General features: G+C 54.1%; 2 protein-coding genes across 14 annotated transcripts in view; one reads left to right on the top strand and one right to left on the bottom strand.

Annotated features, from left to right (window-relative positions):
• Positions 1–14,176, bottom strand: part of NPHP4 (nephrocystin 4) — a 115,632-nt gene extending 101,456 nt beyond the window's left edge. For 5 of the 12 annotated variants that reach the window (XM_064590043.1, XM_064590047.1, XM_064590046.1 and 2 more), the window contains exons 1-3: positions 13,974–14,176; positions 6,768–6,940; positions 205–357 (exon numbers count right to left, since the gene is read on the bottom strand). In XM_064590043.1, the coding sequence (XP_064446113.1) occupies positions 205–357; positions 6,768–6,902 (288 nt within the window). In that variant the 5' untranslated portion in view covers positions 6,903–6,940; positions 13,974–14,176. Of the gene's footprint in view, positions 1–204; positions 358–6,767; positions 6,941–12,997; positions 13,066–13,973 lie in introns of those variants that run through there. The other 7 variants (XM_064590049.1, XM_064590050.1, XM_064590048.1 and 4 more) reach the window with 4 other exon arrangements.
• Positions 14,177–14,378: 202 nt separating this feature from the next.
• Positions 14,379–21,138, top strand: part of KCNAB2 (potassium voltage-gated channel subfamily A regulatory beta subunit 2) — an 84,993-nt gene continuing 78,233 nt past the window's right edge. For both annotated transcript variants that reach the window (XM_045898838.2, XM_045898839.2), the window contains exon 1: positions 14,379–14,517. The gene's annotated coding sequence lies outside the window, so the exon portion shown is untranslated. The remainder of the gene's footprint in view (positions 14,518–21,138) is intronic.

Below are 21,138 nucleotides of genomic sequence, written 5' to 3'. Positions count from 1 at the left end.
CGGGACGCTGGGCTTCCACGCAGGTTTTCTCTGCAGACAAAGTGCCCCAGTGCTAGACAAGCTTTGCAACAGCCCCTCTGCTGCTCTGTGGTGTCCCCCGGGTCTGAGACGCACGGGTCGTGACCGCGGGTCATATCCCCTGCACCTCTGCTCTGGACCACAGAGCAGCCCCCCCCCCACCCCCACCCCGCCGCCACGGCCCACCTCATCAAAGACGATCCTGGACGGCTGCCTGGAGAGCTGCTCCGCCGGCCTCACTGCGGTCTTCCACGTCCTCCCGAAAAAGTGCCGGTAGGTGACATCAAAGAGAGACATGCGCAGATGGCAGCCCACCTCCGAAAGCACCTCCAGCCTGCCCTAGGAGACAGAGGGTACCGGTTCTGAAGGCTGCTCGACATCGGGAGCCATCCCCTGTGCCGACCGACCAGCCTGGGAGACCTGGCCCACACTTAGCATCCATCTTTAGGTGTCAAGATCCCTTGGGGGAACTGCCTCTCTCCCACGGCCACTGGTCTTGGTAGGCTTATGCATCAGAGTGCTTGGCCCTCTCTGGGCCAATCAGAGCAGTGAAGTCCCAAGGCACAAACATGAGCATAAGACTGCCCCTCCTGGGGCCAGCTAATTCCTAGACAGACAAAATGACCTGCCTCCCAGAACATCTATGATATGCAAACCAACCAATCCAGAGTCCAGACTCCCACCTGCCCCTCTATCTGGCTCTCTCAGAGGCCACCAAGATTATTTACACCGGCCAATCCTAAACCTGGTCAGCCTGCCTTACATGTTCCTTCCCACGAAAACCACAGTGACAGCTCTTGGCCATGGTCTCCCATGTTCCACCTCCCAAGAAACCCCGGTGCCACCCCACGGGGCCCTGTGTGGCCTGGCATACCCCCACCTCTTGGGCCCGGTAACAAACTGTCTTCTCCATGTTGCCCTCGCCGGCCCTAAATACAAACAAAATCCCATACCCGCCTGTGTAACTGCAGCAACTCTGAGGGGAAGAGGAAGGGGCCCATGTGCCACGTAACTCAGCAGGGGCCTCTCACAAGTCCCCAGCTTGGGCACTTCACACAGCTCACACTGTTCTGTCCGTTACACCCCCTCCAGCTAGCCCACGGAGGTGGCGGGGTGGTGCGGCTGATGGGCTGGGTGTGGGAAGTGAGGGACCAAAGCAGGACGGATGGGGTGGCCGGCCACTTCGGGGTGCCCAGGCCTTGCCCTGTGCTGGGAGTCCCACTTCCCTAGTGAAGGATGATGGCATGTTTTCTGTCCGGGGCTGCTGGGAGCGAGGTGGTGTCGGGTATGGAGGCAGGGAAGACAGCCGACGGGTCTGGAGGCCTCCAAACCCAGTTTCAATCACAGTTATGGGAGTCCCTTGACTCACGGGGCCTTGCACACGGGCTGCCTCTCCACCCACACCCCTCCAGTCTGCCTCTTCTCAGGAACCTCCCCCACCTGTGGCTCACTCCCCTGCCTTCCCTGACCATGCCCGTCCTCTGACCCTACTTTCTATTTCCCCAGCGTTCATCCAGTTCCCTGCCAGCCCCAGACGAGTGTGAGCTCTGGGAGGACAAGAGCCCAGAATATTCTCTTCCCTGCTCCATCCTTAGGGCCTGGAGCTAGACTTCACCCATGGAGGTACTCGGGGCACTCACCCCCCGGGGGCCTGGTCCTAGGCCTCCCCTTGCGGCTGGTCCTGCCCAGGGTGCCTCCATCAGCCTCTTTATCCTCCTCCTCATCCCTATTCCTCCTCCCCACTCCTCGTCCTGTCCCTGCTTCCCACTATGCTCTCAGAGAGGTAAGCACCAGCCAGGACCTGCTAAGTCCCAAACCTTTCTTACTGACCTAGACTTCTTCCCAGAGGGCCAGACCCTAACCACTCCTCCACCTTGATGCTACTTTGTACCCATTTCTATTCAGGTAAGTTTCTAAATGGTCTCTGCCGCTGCGTGAAGACAGAATATGGGACAGTCATCCGTGCCCCCCACACAGCTCCAACCATACAATGGTGCCCAGGAAACATCAAACTGAATTGGAATAGCCGTCTCAAAGCAAAGAAGTGTAATCAATGTTCATGGTAAAAATTAAACTCGATGAAATAGGTAAATGGGATGGCCAAAAAGATATACAAAAACTATTAAGAAAGTGTCCTGCGTTCAAATCATGTAATATTTTTAGCCAATTCCTTTCACAGGGAAGCTTGCAATCATCTAAAGCTGTCAAGTCTCAAAATAACTAACATCATACAAACTTTCTAAGACTACACTTTTTCACATTTCCTACTTGGTCTTTTTTTTTTCTTCCTACTTGGTCTTCTTTTAAATGCTATCTATTCACTGATTCTTGTATGTACAGCTGACCCTTGAACACCACAGTTTGAACTGCAAAGGTCCACTTATATGTGGTTTAGTTTGGTTTTGACGAACACAGTACCAGACTGTAGATGTGTTTTCTCTTCCTCACGATTTTAATAGAACTTTCCTTCCTCTAGCTGACTCTATTTTAAGAACACAGTGCACGATACGTATAGCATACAAAATACGTGCAAATCAACTGTTTACATTCTCGAGAAGGCTTCTGGTCAACAGTAGGCTATTATTTGTTAAGTTTGGGGGAAGTCAAAAGTTACATGTGGATTTTTGACCGTGAGGGGGGTCAGTGCCACTAACCTCCACGTTGTTCAAGAGTCAGCTATAAAACCTATAAAAGTTTGGATTCCTGTGTTAAACCCCACCTGATCCTTTATGTCTATCACTAGATCTGATGTCCTAATATTTTAAGGATTTTTGTGTTAATATTCACAAGGGATGTCAGTATGTAATTTTCTTGTGATGTCCTTGCCTGATCTAGTTATCGGTTATGGCAGCCACCCCCCCCCCAAAAAAAAAAAACAGCTGGGGGCGCCTGGGTGGCTCAGTTGGTTAAGTGACTGCCTTCGGCTCAGGTCATGGTCCCAGGGTCCTGGGATCGAGTCCCACATCGGGCTCCCTGCTCAGCGGGAAGCCTGCTTCTCCCTCTCCCACTCCCCCTGCTTGTGTTCCTGCTCTCGCTGTCTCTGTCTCTGTCAAATAAATAAATTAAAAAAAAAAAAACAGCTGGGAAGCATTCTCTCCTCCTCTGTTTTCTAAAAGAGTTTATCTAAAATTCATATTATTTCTTCCTTTGATACTTTATAAAACCCAACAATGAAGTCACCTAACTCTGGAGTTTCTTTGTAGGAAGCTGTTAAATTATGAGTTCCATTTCTTTAATGAACACAGGACTTTTTCTATTTTCCATTTCTATTAGTGTCACTTTGGGTAAGTTGTGCTTTTCAAGAAATTTGTCCATTTCAACTAAGTTATCAAATTTGTTGGCACACAAGTTATTCATGATATCCCTCAACTATCTTCTTAACACCTGTAGGATATATAGTAATGCTCCTTCTTTTCTTCCTAATATCGGCAATTGGTGTTTTCTCACTCTTTTCACATGATCATTCTTGTAGGAGTTTATCAATCTTATTAATCTTTTCAAAGAACCAAATTCTAGCTTTGCTGATCTTCTCTATTATTTGCCCCTTCTTAACTGATTTCTGCTAAATGAGCAGAAATCTACCATTTCCTTCTTCTATTCTCTTTGGGTTTAACTTGTTCTTCTCATGTAGATTCTTACAGAGGACACAGAGGTCATTGATTTTATACCTTTCTTCTCCTCTTGCTGTAAGTTTTGCTCTAAGGACTAAATTACTGGCATCCCGTAAATTTTGTATGTTCTTCCATTACTCGGTTCAAATTATTTTCTAATTTCTCTTTGAATTGTTCTTTGGCCCATGGGTTAGTTGGTAGTGTGTTAATTTCCTGCTATTTGAGGATTTTCTAGGTATCTTCTTGTTGATTTCTAATTTAACACCATACGAGTCAATGAACATATATATATATATACTCTTTATAAATCTCAATCCTTTTAAATCCATTGAGACTTATTTTCATGGCCCAGCATACAGTCTGTCTTTGTGAATGTTCCACATGCACTTGAGAAGAACTTGTATTCTATTTGTTGGTTATAGTGTTTTAGAGATGACAATCAGGTCAAGGTGGTGGGATGGTGTTTAGATCTTCCAAATCCTTATGGGTTTTTTGGTTTATGTGTTCTATCAATCATTGAGAGAGGAGGGTTAAGAGTCTCCAATGTGATGGTGAATGTGAACGGAGCTCCCTTTAGTTCTACACAATTTTGCCTCAAGTGTTTGGAAGCTGTTACTGGGTACTGTGCACGGAAGAGCGATCACAGCTGGCCCAACTGTTATGCTTTGAAAGGCCAGTATACGAGGCTGGCCCTTGACTGGAGGCTGGGCTTAGCTTTCAGGAGGGTTCCCGTCACCCTACTGACTGGCACCCTGTGCCTAAACTATACAAACTGGTTTATGCCGAACACCTGCTTTCTTGCTGGGAGTATGGAGCGTGGGAACATGCTAGGCAGAGGATAGCCACCTGCCCAGTCCTCAAAACCACATGGCCACTGGGTGTCTAACAAGCTTCCTTGGCTGGGAACATTTCACACGTATCGCCACGACTCGTTGCTGGGGGAACTGAATGTGTCCTGTGGGCTCTAATAGCAGAGGACCCCTGAAGCATGTGCCTATTCCCCCCACACTTTCCCCCCATATGCCTTTCCCACAGCTGATCTCACTCTGTGTCCTTTCACTGTAGTAAATCTTTCCTGTGAGACTGATTATATGCTGAGTCATGTGAGTCTCCCCAGTGAATCACTGAACCTGGGGGTGGTCTTGCAGACCTCAACAGAGGTACATGCACATTTAGGACTGGCCTATCTTCTGGATTCCCATCATCATTACAAAACGCCCCTTTATCTCTAGTAATACTCCTCACCGTGAAATCGACTGACATCAGCACAACACAGCGGATTATCACTGGGTTTACAGGGCCTATCTTTTCTCCATCCTCTTACTTTCATACTACAGTTCATGTCTTTCTGTCTAAAGTGGGTTTTATAAACAGCCTCTAACTGGGTCTAACACATAACTCCAAGTCAGGGAATTCCACTTGTAGGAGTTATTCTACAGACATACGTGTACATATGTGTAAATGAAGTGAATTGCCGTAGCTGTGTCTGTAATAGCAAGTGACTGGAAAAAAATCTGTGTTCATCAACCAGGGTCTGATAAATAAATGCAGGTTCATCCAAACAGAGAAATACTATGTTGTCTTGAGAGAATGAAATTCTTCACGTAATGACATGAACAATCTATAAGACATACTGCTATGAATGTTTTTTTTTTAAGCAAAATAATACAGGTATATTCATCTGCTGTATTTGCTTAGAGTTTCTGGAAAGTTATACAAAACAACAGGTCACATTGGCTGTGTCTAGCGTGGGACGCTGGTGCCTTAGGGACTCCGTGGAATGATACACTTTCCTCACGTACCCTAGTGAATTTTGAACAATGATAATTACCTTTTCAAAAACAAATAAATACATGGGCGCCTGGGTGGCTCAGTTGGTTAAGCGGCTGCCTTCGGCTCAGGTCATGATCCTGGAGTCCTAAGATGGAGTCCCGCATCGGACTCCCCGCTCGGCGGGGAGTCTGCTTCTCCCTCTGACCCTCCCCCCTCTCATGCTCTCTCTGTCTCATTCTTTCTCTCTCAAATAAATAAATAAAATCTTAAAAAAAAAAAAACAAATAAATACAAATAAACAAATGAAATAAAATGGAACAATAAATAAAATTTCCTTCCTAAAATTCCTAGGAGAGACGACGGTGCTGTCCGCTAAGCTGTGAGCTCCTATAAGGTGGAGGCTGCCATCGTTGTCTGCCCGGGCTGGAGCCCAGTGGCCGCCTAGAGCAGTGCACCCCGTGCCCCTTCTCCCAGACTGTCCCCTCTTCTGTGAGACGCAGTCACGAGGCCCCCCGCTTCCAAGGGCTGCTGCGAGGAGGCAGCAGACTGAATGGGAAAGTGTTGGGCAGTAAGAGCTGGAAGACCGGCAGCCACCACGGGGCTAACAGCGCCAGCGCACGGCAGGCACTGAAGCAGAGGGCTTGGAAGTGAACGCTGTAGGGTATGAGTGGCTTCCCAGAAGTGAGCTCTTACAGCTCCAGTACCCCAACAACTGTGAACACACAGAGAACCGCGCTACCATCTGCAGAGGACATAGCCTTGCCAAGCCAAACCCTACAAAAAGTCACATGTTCCCAATGGCAGGTCTGGATCCTTCTCATGCATCCCCCTGGGTCTCACTAGAACCATCCGATTACGTGGGTGCTCGGTGGGCAGCGCAGAAGCACCAGCTTCTCCAGCAGTTTCCCTGCCCCTGAAGGACACAGACGGGTGCAGAGCCACAGAGCAAGGGCCTGAGTGTGCAGAAGGCTGTGGTACATCCAGGCACATGGCTTCTGCCACGATACCCAGAGCTCTGCCCCTGCACTTCTAACCGCCAGGCTGCAAGCAGGCTGTCTTGGGTCGTGCACGGGCCCACCTCCTGCAAACAACCTGGCTCAGAAATAACACAAGAAATCAGATTACCTGGGTTTTAAAATGGCTCTATTGTGGTCAGAAAGAAACCTTTACCCAGTGTCAGAAGTGCTGACCGAGTCGCTGAATCGTGTATTCTCTTTGCTGATGAGCCACTTTGCCTCCAAACACTGCCAAGGCCCAAGGTAATGGGCACAGTGGTAAGACTTAAATAAATAAGTGAAAATCAATATCCCCTCAGCTGAGAGCAGTAGCAACATGCATAGGACAATAAATGGCAAATTTCCTTACCTGCTTAATGAGTGGCCCATCGAGACACTTCAGGACACACTGAAACGCTGTCGATTCCTTCGAAGGCTGGCGTGCTCTCTGTGGGTGGGGAGGGACCAGCACGTTCTGGTCCAAAATCCTGAGCCAGTCATTCATTCTGCCAGTCTGAGGGTCACCTGGGCCTCTAGGATTACCTGTACAATTTGTGTTCGAATAAATAAAGGAGTTGTAAGGGCCATTGTGCTCAGAGGGATTCTGAAAGTTTCCTGCCTCCCCTTGCATCCCAGAGGAACCACCATCCCCAAAAACCACACTTCGCAATTCCTCCCTCCAAACCCCAGTGCAACAGACTGGTACCTGAGCCGCCTTCTCCTGGCAAACATGCCCCGCTTGCTCCAGATCCCCTCTCTGTCCCTGCTCTCAGGAGCCAACAACAGCACGACTGTGCTGGCCTCCATAACTGGCACAGAGACACGCACATGCAAGGCTGCTTTGTACAGCTGTGCAGGCTGAGCACCACACAACAGTGCCAGGCCTTGGGGACTAAGGCTATCTTAGAAGGGACTAGGAAGCATGACCCAATCAGAACCAAGGAGATACACATCTCACAGCTTCTGCTGGCTCTGCTGAGAGAAGGAAATACTCTTTTCTGCAGCCCTTGGAGCAGAAAGGTCATCAGTATGAAGTTGTCAGGAGCCACCGTGGGAGCAGCTTCCTTGAGACACACAGGAAAAGCAAGCAGAGCAAAAGCAAAAGCAAGGGCCAGTGGGTCTCGGTGTCACGGTGAGAGCCCTGGCTCAAGGAAACCCTAAAGCCACCCAGGACGGTTCAGCTACATGGACAGTCTCTTGTTGCCAAAGCCGGTCTGGGATAGATTTTGAGTGTTATGGCTTCTGGGTGACCTGGCTCACTAAGGATGTGATCCGCCTTCTAGCCAGACAGAGATCTGAACCTTCTCTATTCTCTAGCCGCTTTTCAGCTGACACAGAATCTTAAGCTCTTGGCTTTGGTAAGAGGCTGAATTCTGTACACTAAAATGACACGCAAGATAGGGCAGTGGATTTCATCTCCCAAGACGGTGGTTCTTTAAATGGGGTCCCTAGACCCCAGAGTTCCCTGGGGTGGTCAAGGGCTCCACAAGGTCAAAGCTAGTTCCATAACAGTCAGATGCCGTTTGCCTTCTTCACTGTGTGGACATTTGCGCTGGTAAAGCAAAGGCAAGTGTGGGCACAGCGGCCTCCCTGAGCCCCAAGGCAGGCGCACCAAACCCTCGGGCCGCGGTGCGTTCTTCACTCATAGCAAAAGGCAGGGCAGCTTCACTTAGGAATGTCCTCTGTGACACTGTGAAAACTAAGAATTTTATTACATCCTGACCCTTGAGTACAGACACTTTTAACACTCTGTGATGAGAAGGGAAATACACAGCACGGACCCACTGCTCCTGTCGTCCGGCAATACCATCTTCACTAAAAGAGCCACTGAGAGAGGGACCGTGCTTATTCAAACTCGGGCACTTTGCAGCCTCCCAAATGTGAACTAAACGAGTCTGTCACTTCAAGGAAAACTGGTAATAAGAGTTGGGCTTGCAGGCAAAAATTAGAATTGGGAGAATCTGTATCTTCCACTGTGAATCTGACAGCTTCCTCCTTAAAGACGGTCCTGACGAGATGGATGGGGACGGCGACAGAAGTCATCTTTTGAAATTGTAGGATTAAATGTGCACTATTTGGAAGATCAGCATACCTTAGAAGCAGTATTTTCCAGGTGAGCAGTGCATCACAATATAAAACTCTGCGTGAGTGAAAGATCCATCCCAAATGCAGGACCGACCGAAGGACTTTAATGTACTAGAGCGTGCAAAGTTCACAGGCAGGGTGCCCAACTCCACATTGCACAAACCTTTAGGAAACCACCATTGTGGAGTTGGGGTGAAGTACCAGAGGAGAACATCCACAATTACCTAGGACACTCCTCCCTTCTCTGGGTGAGGCCAAGTTTCTTTCAAATACTTCAACTAAAACAACTTTCTCAACAGGCTAGAAACAGAAGCCTAGGGGGGCCTGGGTAGCTCAGTCGGTTAAGCCTTCGACTCTTGGTTTTGGCTCAGGTCATGATCTTAGGGTCATGGAATAGAGCCCCAAGTCAGGCTCCACACTCAGTGGGTAGTCTGCTTGAGGTTCTCTCTCTCTCTCCCTCTCTGCCCCTCCCCCCATGCTAGCGATCTCTCTAAATAAATAAATCATAAAAAAAAACCAGAAACCTATATGATACCCAGCTGTCTACTATGCCAGACGCTACAAAAACTTACAAAAATGCAAAACCACCCCTCTTCCTGGTAATTTTTTGTTCTAGAAAACAACTGGTTTTCATAAAAAAATACATTTTATGCTAACATGTAACAGGTCTATTGTTATCTCTACATAAGCAATAACGTTAACATTTCTCAGATTTCATTTCCAATAAACACTAGTAGATATAATCAAACAAAAAGTCTTTGGAGTCCTCAACAATTTTTTAAAGTGTAAGGGGGGGCGCCTGGGTGGCTCAGTTGGTTAAGCGACTGCCTTCGGCTCAGGTCATGATCCTGGAGTCCTGGGATCGAGTCCTGCATCGGACTCCCTGCTCGGCGGGGAGTCTGCTTCTCCCTCTGATCCTCCCCCTCTCATGCTCTCTGTCTCCCATTCTCTCTCTCAGATAAAAAAAAAAAAAAATCTCTAAAAAAATTAAAATTAAAATTAAAAAAAAAAAAGTGTAAAGGGGTACGAGGCCACAAAGTCTGAGAAAGCCTATTCTACCAGGACCCAAAAGATGAGGGCTTTGTGTAGCCAGGCCACCCTCCACCCTTGCAGGCGTGTGGGGAATGGAGGGAGCCTCTAGAGCGTGGGCATGATTGGCCTGGAAAGCTCCCCCACACCCAGCAGGCCTAGGCACAAAGCCCTGCCCCCACTGGAGTGCCCCCCACCCCACAGCCCCTGCAGGCAGGCCTTCGCTGCAGCATCCAGATCTGGACTGTCCCCACATGAGCACTGAGGCACACACGCGTTGCGTTTTTTGTTCTGAGTCACTTTTCTCTGCGCAATATCCCTTGTTTTAAGCAATGACACCCCACAATCCCACGTGCTGCCCACAATTTAGGGCCGGGCACTTTAGTGATGGGCTCAAAGACGAACATGTGACCCACACTGTACCAATCATCTTCCCCAGGACTCCAGCCACAGTTCCTCCTGGAGAGGCCGTCTCTGCTCAGAGGGCAGCTGCTGCGCAGGCCAGCCTGAAGCCCCATGGGCTACCCTGCCACTCCAGGGAGAGCCTGAGGTCAAAGCCAGCGCCAGGGAGACTGGTGGAGATTGGTGGGGAGTCCTGCCACCAGAACCCAGACCTCTAGGTGGAGACAGCCTGATGGAAGGCAGCCCCTACTCCCACTGGAATGGAGTTGCAGGAGCCAAGAAAAGCCCTTGGAGGCTTTCCATGGTGGCTAAATAATGGCCCCCAAATGTCTCTGTCCTAATCCCCAGAACCTGTGAATGTGTGACCTCACATAGCAAAGGGACTCTGGGAGCATGATTAAGTGAAGGTGGGGGAAAGTACCCTGAATTACATAGATGGGCCTGAGGCAGTCACAAGGGTCCTTAGAAGAGGGAGGCAGGAAGGTCAGAGAAAAGGTCAGGTGACCACAAAGCAGACAGAGAAGTGAAGGAGGGAGGGGCCACAAGCCAAGGACCAGCTAGAAAAGGCAAGGAAACAGATTCTCCCCTGGAGCCTCCAGGAGGAATACACCCTCCCACACCTTGACTTTAGCCCAGTGATACTGATTTTGGACTTCCGACCTCCAGAACTGAAAGAGGATAAATCTGTGTTGTCTTGAGCCACCCAGGCTGTGGTATTGTTACAAAAGCCATAGGACACTCACACAGCTGTCTACCACTTGTAAGCAGCAGAGGCCTGATAGCCAGCAGGAGGGCCGCCTGCCCAGCAGAGCATCTTGGAGGCTCGGGGGGGGCCAGCTGCTGGGCCCACCTGGCCCCTGAGCTTCCCGTGGTCACAGCACTTGCCACCTGCCCTGTACGGACCTGCCCACTGGCCAACCACTTGCATAAGGGGATCTATGTTCCTGTGTCCTTGGTACTGTCTCACCATCAGAACTCAATAAATTTTCATAAAATCAAATTGAAGGTTCAATAAAGTTGACTCCCAAGCATTTTTTAAGAGAAATGTTGTTTTCCTGTTGACCTTCATTACAAAATGGGGACATTATTTCATACAAAGTGAGGCCATTAAGGACTGAAACTTCCTGGGGCACCTGGGTGGCTCAGTCAGTTAAGCATCTGCCTTCCACTCAGGTCACGATCTCCAGGTCCTGGAGAGGAGGACACTCCACACTCAGTGGGTAGTCTGCTTGAGGTTCTCTCTCTCTCTCCCTCTCTGCCCCTCCCCCCGTGCTAGCGATCTCTCTAAATAAATAAATAAGAGAAGAGAGCTTCTCCCTCTCCCTCTGCTGCTCCCCCTGCTTGTGCTCTCTCGCTCACACACTCTCTCAAATAAATAAAATCTTTAAAAAAAAAAAAAAAAAAAGGACTGAAACTTCCCGTGTAGGAAGTCCTTTGTGCCTCAGGAGCACGGGGGCAGTGTCACCCTTGGAAGGGGCCCCTGCATGCTGCCCGCAGTGTTTTCCCAGCGCGAGGACGGCACTTTCTTTGCAGGCTTTGCTCACTTGCCCCAGATTCCTGACCCAGCACCTCCTTCCCTCCCCCTGGCTACCACACTTGGCCGGCAGATGCCAAAGAACACTTCCGTTCTAGTCCATCGGGCAGAGGAAACACATGCATGGGACTGCCCCAGTCTGTACCAGCAGGAGGCACTGGGAGGAAAGGCATCCCTTCTGAAAAGGACAGCCACCCAACCGAGAAACAGTGAGCCGGGCACACAGAGGCAGGCAGCAACAATCTGAGTGGGCGATGGAGGGAGAGGGCACCTGAGACACAGGCTCTTGGGGGTTCCCACAGATGGGCACAGAGCTCTGCCCTTCCCTTCCCTTCCTCCCAACCCCCACCTGACTGCCACCCGACCCTCCTTCCTCTCTACAGCCACTCTGCCCCCACTCTGCCCTAGCTACAATTCCTCCCGGACACCATGCCCTCTCGGTTCCCCTCAGCACACACACGACCCCCCCCCCCCCGGAAAATTCCCACTCATCCTCTAGGAGTCAGATCAAATGCCCCTTCCTCAGGGTGGGCACTCCCAACCCCCACCGGTTGCTCCCCCACAAGGGATCCTGTCACAGAAAGTCACCATGCTTCCTCAGTCTCCATGTTTCTCTTGTCCTGCAAGACTGAGCTCAGTGAGGTCAGGGCTGGGTCCTCAGCGAAAATCTTTTTAACGATTAAGTAAATAATTAAATTACACTGTGGAGAACTTAAGAATGCTATGGAGGGAAGACAGGACCTTTGGGGCTAGATGAACAATAAAGAGAAAACAGGGAGGGCTCCATGCTTTGAGCCCACAAAAAGGGCTCTCCAGGGGAGAAACAACACAAGGAAATGCACCAGGTTTCACCGAGTGCCTACTGTGAGCCGGGCAGTCACAGACCTTTTCATGTGTATTATTCCAACAACTGTGTAGGTAAGTATCACAGATAAGGACAGTGAGACTCGGGTTAAACGGCCAGGCCAAAGTCACACAGCTGGTCACGACCGGCCCCAAAGCCGTTACAATCAAAGCCAGGAGAGGCCCCGGAGCCTATGGTAAGACACAGGCTGAGGAGCCCCGGCTAACCTCCGCTGCCCTCAGACTTCAGGGGAGTCTCTTGCCCTCCCTGCATCTGTGTCTCATCTACAGGATGAGGGGACTATGAAGTCTCCCAGAGGGCTCTGCTCTGCACACCTCCTGTGTTCCAGTGCACACAATGATGGAGATTGCCAAATACCAGGTCTTTCCAGTGGGGGAAAGACAAGAGAGCGAGTGTGAGCAGCACATAGGAGACAAGCCGAATTCAGTCTCCTTGGGCCCGGGGGGCAGAGAACAGGGAACTCCAGCACGGAAGAGGTAAGCCAGGATGAAATCTCGCCAACGGTGGTTCCCTAGAGAAAGAGGGGGGCAGGAGCCGAGAAGCTGTGCAAGCAGGGGGAGGCTTCCTTCCAAGCAGTGAACAAGATCTGGGAAAGGCTTTGGGAAGCTTTTTTGGGAGTAAGTGGAGATCTAATCAAGCGCTGCCTAGAATTCCCTCACTCAAGCAGTCCTCTTTGCATACGTACCAGGTGCCAGGTACTGGAGAAACCGTCCTGAATATAGCAGACAAGCTCCCTGCCCTCATGGAATGTATCTGGTGTGAGGCAGAAAGACAGGATGTAAGTTAGCACACAAGGAAGCCATGGTGTGATCTATGAAAAAGACAGAAAGGTGTGGAGCGTGCAGTGAGCTGGGACGGAGACTGGGTTGGAAGCGGAGACCGCTAGGCACGATCAGAGGACATAGCAACACTTAAGACAGGAGCGCGTCTGAGAACGCAGCAGTCTTGTACGGAGACGGGCCCTGGAGACGCGCACAGGTGGGGCCTCTGAGTCGGAATGAACGCTTAGGAGAGCAAGCATCCAAGCTGCGGGAAGGGCCCAGGTGGCCAGCTCTAAGCCCGTCAGGAAGCCAGCGAGACGGACAGCGGGGGGAAGGCGGGAGTGGATCCAGGGGCGGTCAGAGGCCGGCAGGACCGGCAGGGCGTACAGAGCCTCCTGCAAGAGCCAGAGTCTCGCAGTCTTCGCTGGGCGGCGGCTCTGGGAAGCGCCAGCAGGAAACAGGCACCGGCCGGAGATGAGGACGCAGCCGGGGCACAGGCCCCCACCCTGCAGGGGTCCCCCACTGGCGTCTGGCCCAGGAAAGGCTGCGGGACGCCGAGTGCGGAGGGCCAATGTCAGGGTCTCAGCAAAGCCCAGGCCGTCCGCACCGCGCTCTTCTGAAGCCGAGCGGCAGCAGAGGGGCGCGGGGTCAAGGGCAGAAGGCGCACGCTGAGCCCCAAGGACCCCCGACGCCCACGGGAACCCCGGGCCGCACCGAGTGTCAAGACCGGGGCGGGATGCGAATGACGCGGGCACCGGGTCCCCGCGGAGAGCCGCACGGAGCACCCCCACCCCGGGCCCGGGGAGCCCCGGCCGCCTCGGCCGCCCCGAGCTCCAGGCCGCGTCCAACCTCCCCCGCGGCGCCAGCCGGCATGGTTCCGCCCGCCGCGGGCAGCGTTACCTAGGAGACGGGCCCGCCGCGGCCGCGCTCCGGCCGCCGAGGCTCACGCTGTCGAGGACGCGCCCCCACGACGGACCCAGAGCCCCGCCGGCCTCCCGGTACCCGCCGGAGCCCCAGGCCTAGCGGGCTGAGGACGGGCCGAGGGTCGCCGCGTCCACCGCCACAGCGGGAGGAGCCTCGGCGGTCGGCGCGCCGCGCGTCCGGGCCGGGAACCCGCCCCGCGTCGGCGTCGTTGGCAGGGCCTCGGGACCAATCGGAGCCCAAGCCCCGAGGCTCCGCTCCGGGAGCGCCGGCCAATCGGCGCGGCGGCGGGCCCGTCCTGATTTGCATGGCCGGCGACCCCTCAGCCAATTGGAATATGACTGGCGTGAAGGACAACCAATGAGAAGCTAGTAGAGGCGTGGCCCCGGGCGTCCCACGAGGTGAAGATGCTGCAGGCGGAACCTGGCCGAGCGAGCGGGATTCGGGGGCGCTAAAGTCGCCGGGGCAGGGCGGGAAGGAAGATCCGGAGCGGGGCGCAGGATTCGGAGCTGGAGCCCCCCAGGTAAGTGCTGGGGGACCCCGGCGGGCCGCGCTGTCCACCGCCGTGCGCCGAGAGAGCGGCGGCGGGCACCCGCGAGGCCCGCGCTGATTCTCCATCTCCTCTTCCACCGCGCGTCCCCGCGCCCGCCTCCGTCCTCACCTCCTCTCCAGCCGGTTCACCTCTTTCTCCATCATCTCCCTTGCCCCATCCCGCCCGACCCCTGCCCCAAACTTCATCCCTCCCCTCGTCCCGGTGCTTTCATCCCCATCTCTGCCACCTCCCCTTCCCGCAGCCTCGCCTCCGCCTGCCCCCATCCCCCCTTCCCATCCCCTCTCCCGGCCTCTGCGCAGCCCCATCCGAGCGCGCCTGGTCACGGACCTCCCCATCTCGCCTCCTTGTTGCTCCCAAAGGCTCATCCTGCCTCTCGCTCCTGATCCCTGTCCCCATCCTCCCATCCATTCTGTTCCCAGCCCCTGTCTCCTCCTCTGGACGCTCTCCCTCCACCTTGCAGATCCCCAGGACCTTGGCACTCCCTTCCTGCACCAGTTCCTCTGGCTACCTACACAGCCAACCCCACCCAGCCCCCGTCCCTGTGCCCCTTCCCCGTTTTCAGCTTCTCTTCTCTCCCTACCTCCCTACCTGCTGCTGCTCCTACAGGACGCAGGGACCCAGCAGCTGCGGCGGCAGCAGCCCATGTACCTGCCCACCTTGCCACCCTCCCACCCAGGCGCACCCTGGCTCCGCTCCTCCTGCCCTTTGTCCTGGGGGATCCTGGAGGGGACTGCGTTTTGCCTAGAGCATCCTGGGGAGCTCCAGGTGGGAAGCCCCTTAGCACCCTTTCCTGCCTTCCTTCCTGGCCACCATCACCCTCCCCACCCCACCCCCACTTTCCTGCTCAACCTCACTTTGTGATTCAGCATTTTTGGGGTTGGTAACTTTCTTTGCTTCCTGGCATGACAGGACTCGGCTGTGGGGCTGAAGGCTGGGGGTCTTGACCTGGCAGTTGGTTACCGTGGCCACCTTAGGAAACAGACCTGCGTTGCCTGGTAGAGAACAGGGATGGGGAGCAGGGGACCGGCCAGTGGGGGCTGTCTTCTCTCCCTTTCATTTGTCCTGTGTTGAACCGCATCCAAGGAGAGATGACATAAGTAATAGCTCTTGGGGAAATGGGGTATTAGCATTTATGGAAATTAATACATCCACACCCGAGGAGTAAGAACACCAAGTTCAGGCCACAGCTGTCCCACTGTCTGTTGTTTCAGGACTTCTTCTTTCTCTGCAACTTCTCCTCCCCCTCAAAAACGCCATCCCCCTTCCAGTGCCAAGAGCAAGCTCCCACTCTGCTAACACATTGCAGGGCTGGGGGACCTGCGTGTGGGGAGCCCCATCTGCCCTCCTGATTGTTGCTTGGAAAAGCATCCACCTGCAGAGCCAGGCTCCTGTGCGGTCCCTGGGCTCCTGCCTGTGTGCTCTCTCAGCAGGGGCCCAAAGGGCATTGGCTCCCCAGGTTACGTCCTTTAGAACACCCCAGGTCCATACCCAGCCTCAGTGGCACTGATGGTGTTTGGGCTACCATACGATCCTGCCTGGAAAGCATCCTGGGGGAGGCATCCCCTATAAAACCGGGTCCAGCTGCTTGTGTTTCTCTCTACCCTGCCAGTTGCCAGACACTGGGCCCTGCTCAGCACCCCTGAGACTGAGCCAGGCTGTGGGGGATGGGGGTCATGAAATATGTGAAACCCAGGTGTTGTGCTTACAACCCTCTTGGGTCTGGGTGTGGAGCCTGGATGGGAAGAAATGGGCCCCAAAGCAATTGCACACCGCAAGTGTGGAAAGACGGGACACCACTTCTTGCCTTGTAAAGGTCAGGGCCAGCCGTGGGCACTGGGGGTCTGAGGGGCAAGCGAGCTCCGTGGATGGGACAGCTTGAGAGGCCTCACCCCGTGGGGCTGGCTTTCTTTCTTTCCTTTACTTTTTCAATGATCTTCTAAACCTCAAATGATTCAGGAGGAAGTGAGTGGCACAGTTTTGATTTGGCAGTTTCCGGTAGGGGTTCAGAGGGAGGGGGCCTCCTCCAGACTTTCCTGTTTTTTGGTACTGGGCCCACGGCAACTGGACAGCACAGCGTGTGGCAAAGGAAGGCCTCCTCGTTACTAGAACCTGTGTAACGTGCTTCGTTTCCGGGGACTCTGGCTGAAAGCAGCATGTGTTTAGTCCTTGATAAAAGTCTCAGTGACCTTCATGTCAGCAAAGGTCCCAGAGCAAGAGTGGTTTCCTGGAGTCCCTGGATAACAGGGCAGGGCAGTGGCAGCTGCAGGCAGCATTTGGGGAAGACCATCTCTGATGGTAGCTAGGGCCAGAGACACGGTGCCTCCCGCCATCCCCTCTCCCAGCAGCCAGGGGGTCTCCTGTCATAGAGGCAAAAGGTCTTGGGCATCTTCCCCCCACAAAGGAGTCCACGGAAGCCCAGAGGCAAAGACTTCTCCAAGGTCACTCAGGGGCAGGGGCGGATCCCAGATAGACTCTTCGCATCCCACTAAAGGAAGTGCAGGTCACTTCTTTGACTCTCTCCATTGGAGGATGCCAGCACCCTATGGATGTGCCCAACCATCGGGCTGGGCTGCCCTTTAGGGTGGCCCCTCTGGAGACGTTGCTGACATGCATAGAGGAAACCAGTGCCCTGGGGTGTATCTGAGTCACTGGGGAGCTGTTGGGAGTGGAGGATATCATCAAGCGCAGAGAATTCTAGTGATACCATTCTGCCCAGCCTGGCAGGTCCCCAGAGCAAGGGTGCCATGCTTCCAGAGATGTCATCAAAGAGATGGCAGGGAGCCAAGACACTGGGCAAGATGAAAGGGGAGAAGAGACTCAGGCCATGCTGGGCCTGCACTTTAAACCTTGCTCCACGATGGGTCCTTGTAAATAACCCTGCAAGGTGGGCTGGGTAGCCTGGATGGGGAAACTGAGGCACAGAGTGGTGGAGAAAATGATCCAGCCTCCCTAGCTCCTATGGACACCTTGATTCTGTTCTTACTGTGCCAGGACTCTGAGACAGGTACCACCTCCCTGTCCCACCAAGCTCCAGAAATACCAGAAATCCCCCCCACACACTCACAGTTGGGTCTCAGATGCACAGGAGGGTCAGGGTTCAATCCCAGCTCCCAAGGGACATGGAAATCCACCTTTTTCATGAAGGGAAGTCCGACACGCTCAGTTCTCTGCTCGCTCTGTGCCCTCCCTTTCTTGGGGGCCACTCTGTGAGGAGACGTGGTCCTTGGCAGCACTTTCTTGGCTCAGCCACTTCAGGGGAAGAAAAGAGAACAGGGCCTCCCCAAGAGAGAGCAGGGTGACCCACCTGGTCATGCTGTCAGCTATGGGGGTAGCTCGAGGCTTTCCATTCAGCCTGCCCTTAGCGGGTAGCAGAGCCTCCCTGCCGGGTGGGTGTGAGCTCCTGCTGTGACCTCTTACTCTTTGCTGCTTCCTGTGGGGCTCAGCTGAGGGCTGGCCTTTCTGTCCCTGTACACCCCGGAGGAGCTCTGGGCCCAGCGCCCCCAGCCTGAGGGTGCCCCATGGCCACACACCCGGCTTTCTAACTCATAGCCCTGCAGGACGGGGTCTCAGGAGTCTTTCCGTGCTCTGCCAGATGGCCACATACTTAACCCTGGAGACCTCAGGCGTGTGTGTGGGCTTGAGTGTGTCCCTCATAGCCGAGCCGAGCCCCGCAACACTGGCCTGCATCCCTGGCACCTGCCTTCCTTGACCTTCCTCCTTGCAGGTAGCCCACCACTTCTCTCTCACTCCAGCACAGGCATCTACAGTCTTGACTCTCGATGCCATGCGGGGTACAGATAAAATAGGATTAGGGCAAGGGAAGAAGCAGAGAAGGGGACAGTCTCCTTCAGCTTCACACCCATGCTGCAGACTCAAGGCATCTCCCCCATGGACATCTTGGGCCCTGGCTGCTGGGCCTCAGTTAGGTCTGTCGTGCAATCCGAGGCTGAAAGCCAGGCACGCCTTTTTTCTCAGATCCCTGCCCTGAGTTCGGGACAAACCAGCGGACTGGTCATCACTGGGCCAGTTTCCGCAGTAAATGAGCAGCTCCTCATGTCCCCTCAACACCAGGTCTTGTCCACGGGGCCCTGTGTCACCAGTCTGGCCCATGGACCCTGGTGGGGAGTTAGCTCTGTGTCTCCCTCAGTCTCTGGCTCTCACCTTCCCAGCCACCTGGCTTCATTCTTGTGCCTCCCTGTTTCTGGATTGGCAAAATGAGACTATGTGAGTCCAAGTATAGGGACAATCCCTGGCTCATCGGGGGTGCCCAATCGGTGTCGTCTACCCCCTCACCCGCCGCTTCCAGTCATGGACGGAGCCCGAAAGGTCACCCTACCTGGAACCCAGGTGGCTCCCCAGAAAGCTCGTGCAGTGATTCAGGTCCCCTTCTGAGGGACTTTGTGATCCCCCTCAGGACTCCTCAGAAGGGCTGCCTGTTCTTGGGGCACAGCCTGGGAGAGCCCAGCTGGCTGCTTTTGTGGAGGGTGGGGAGGGCGGTCCCGTGGCCCCTGGTCTGTAGAGAAGAGCTTCCCGGTGAATGGAGGGACACGCCTCGCCCTGTCCTCCCTCACCGCAGGCCTCCTGGCGGGCCAGACCGCTGCACACCTGCATGCGCATGCCGCAGCCCACAGGCACGGGGCGGGGGGCGATGATGCAGAACCACCCTCTGAGCACACCCACCCGCCCCTTCACCACAGCATGTCCTCATGTTCCCTCCCTGGGCAACTGTGTGATCTTTCAGAGCAAACTCCAGCCCTGATGTCCACAAGCTGTCACATGCAGCCAAGGGCAGAAGGATCTAAAATTCTGCCTGGGAGCCTTGGTATCCTGAACGCTCCGTGGTGGCAGGGCCTCTCCAGAAGTAGCGCCCCCCACCCCTTCTAGATGGAGGCAAGTCAGAGATAACTAGAAGGCATAGACAGGGAGATTCTGATGCTCCGTCTTCACCAGTAGCCCTGCCTACAGTGAGCAGGGAGCATGGAGGCTCCGGGGGTCCTGGGGCCCCAGGCGTGCCAGGCTGTCCTGAGCCATAGGTGCACATACCAGAACCACAGGGACTGGTGCCCGAAAACAGTCTCCCAAGGGCCAGGAGCAGCTCAGTGAGCTCCGTCTTCTGCCAGCGCTGGTCCAGGGGTTCGGAGAACCCCACTCTGAGAAACACTCCTCAGCTCGTTCTGTTTACTGGTGAGCTTCCTGCCCTTGCTTCTCCTTAAGGCGGCGCACAAGGAAGCTTTGATCACTGGAGGTTCTGATGAGAAGGGCTTCTCTGGGATTTCCTCGATTCTCAGGAACAGAGGAAGCCCACGTTTTACTGGAATGACCTGCTACACTTTTGTCATCTTCACACTTCAACTCGTGCTTTTATCTTAACCAGCATGGCTAGATGCTGTTGTTACTGGTGTCTGGGTCCTCTCGGAATGAGATTTGGCTGGGGATGCTGCCGGTCCAGGTGCGGAGGAAGCTGGAGCTCCGCAGAGGCATGGGCTCTGTCACTCCGGTCTTATCCTGTGGCATCTCCCCTCCCCCATCTCCATGGCTCCTCTCCCCCCCTCTGCTCAGGGCTTCCTCTCCGCTACCCCAGGAGGTATTGCCTTTCCCTCTCAATAAGAAGGTATTTTTAGTCACCCTGGCCAGGAGGTGTTCAAGTGTCAGGGACAGGAGGCCCAGAGCCATCTCTGTCCCTTTGCTCCTGCAAAGGACACACGATGCCCAGAACAGAAATTGCAAATCCCAGCTGAAAATCACCTTTCTACAGGGCCATAGGCACACATTGACTTCCCTGGAGCAGCAGAAACCTCCCTGTTTACACCTGCCTGTTGAAAAAGGGGAGCAGGGGTGTCTGGGGACCGGCCAGGGCCCTTTGGAGGCACCAGGGATGCTGCCTTACTATGTTTTTCCTTTATTCTGAAAGATGGGTCTAGGAGAGGCCACCAGGGCATGCAGGCCATCTCCTGCAGGACGTGGACCCACTGTCCTAACAAAAGGACTTGTTCAGATAAGATGCGCCAAGCACCGCAGGCCCAATGTTGTAGCCCAAGGGTCTGTGGCTGCTCGTAAGAGGCCTCATGCCCCCGGTCCTGGCTTCGTGCAGGTGAGGCCCGTGCTGGGGACTCAGCCATTCCTTCACTGCCCCAGAGAGGTGCAGATGAGGTCGCAGTCAGTGGGGGCGAAGACGTGGGGTCCAGAACACAAGAGAAGTGTCTGCAGGCCAGGCAGGCACCACCGGGTACTGTGCATCCTGCGTGGTCAGGAAAAGAGGTGAGGCTGAAGCTGGCAGGGCTACATTGAGTGTCAGAGGGAGCTAGGACCGGGCAGCATTCTGGGCAGGGAGAGCTGTGTGCAAAAAGTGCAGAGACAGCAAGGGGTACTGGGGTGACCTCGGGGGAAGGATGCTGGGCCAAGCGAGGAAGCTTCTTGGGCGGCTGCTCATCTTTAGATGTTTCCTGCCTCCTCTGGGGCTGAGCTGGGTCAGTCATGCAGCTTGGGGAGAGGAAAAGCTGACCGGGTCCCACGAGCCCCCCAGCCCTGCCCTGTGCATCCCTCAGGGAGCCCCGAGCTGTTCCAGCTGCCATAGTCACCCCGCCTTCCCAA

Source organism: Mirounga angustirostris, unplaced genomic scaffold (assembly GCF_029215605.1).
Source record: "Mirounga angustirostris isolate CCGP_5_RB_7025 unplaced genomic scaffold, mMirAng1.0.hap1 SCAF_4, whole genome shotgun sequence".
Taxonomy (NCBI): domain Eukaryota; kingdom Metazoa; phylum Chordata; class Mammalia; order Carnivora; family Phocidae; genus Mirounga; species Mirounga angustirostris.
This window is presented reverse-complemented; position numbering and strand designations above follow the sequence as displayed.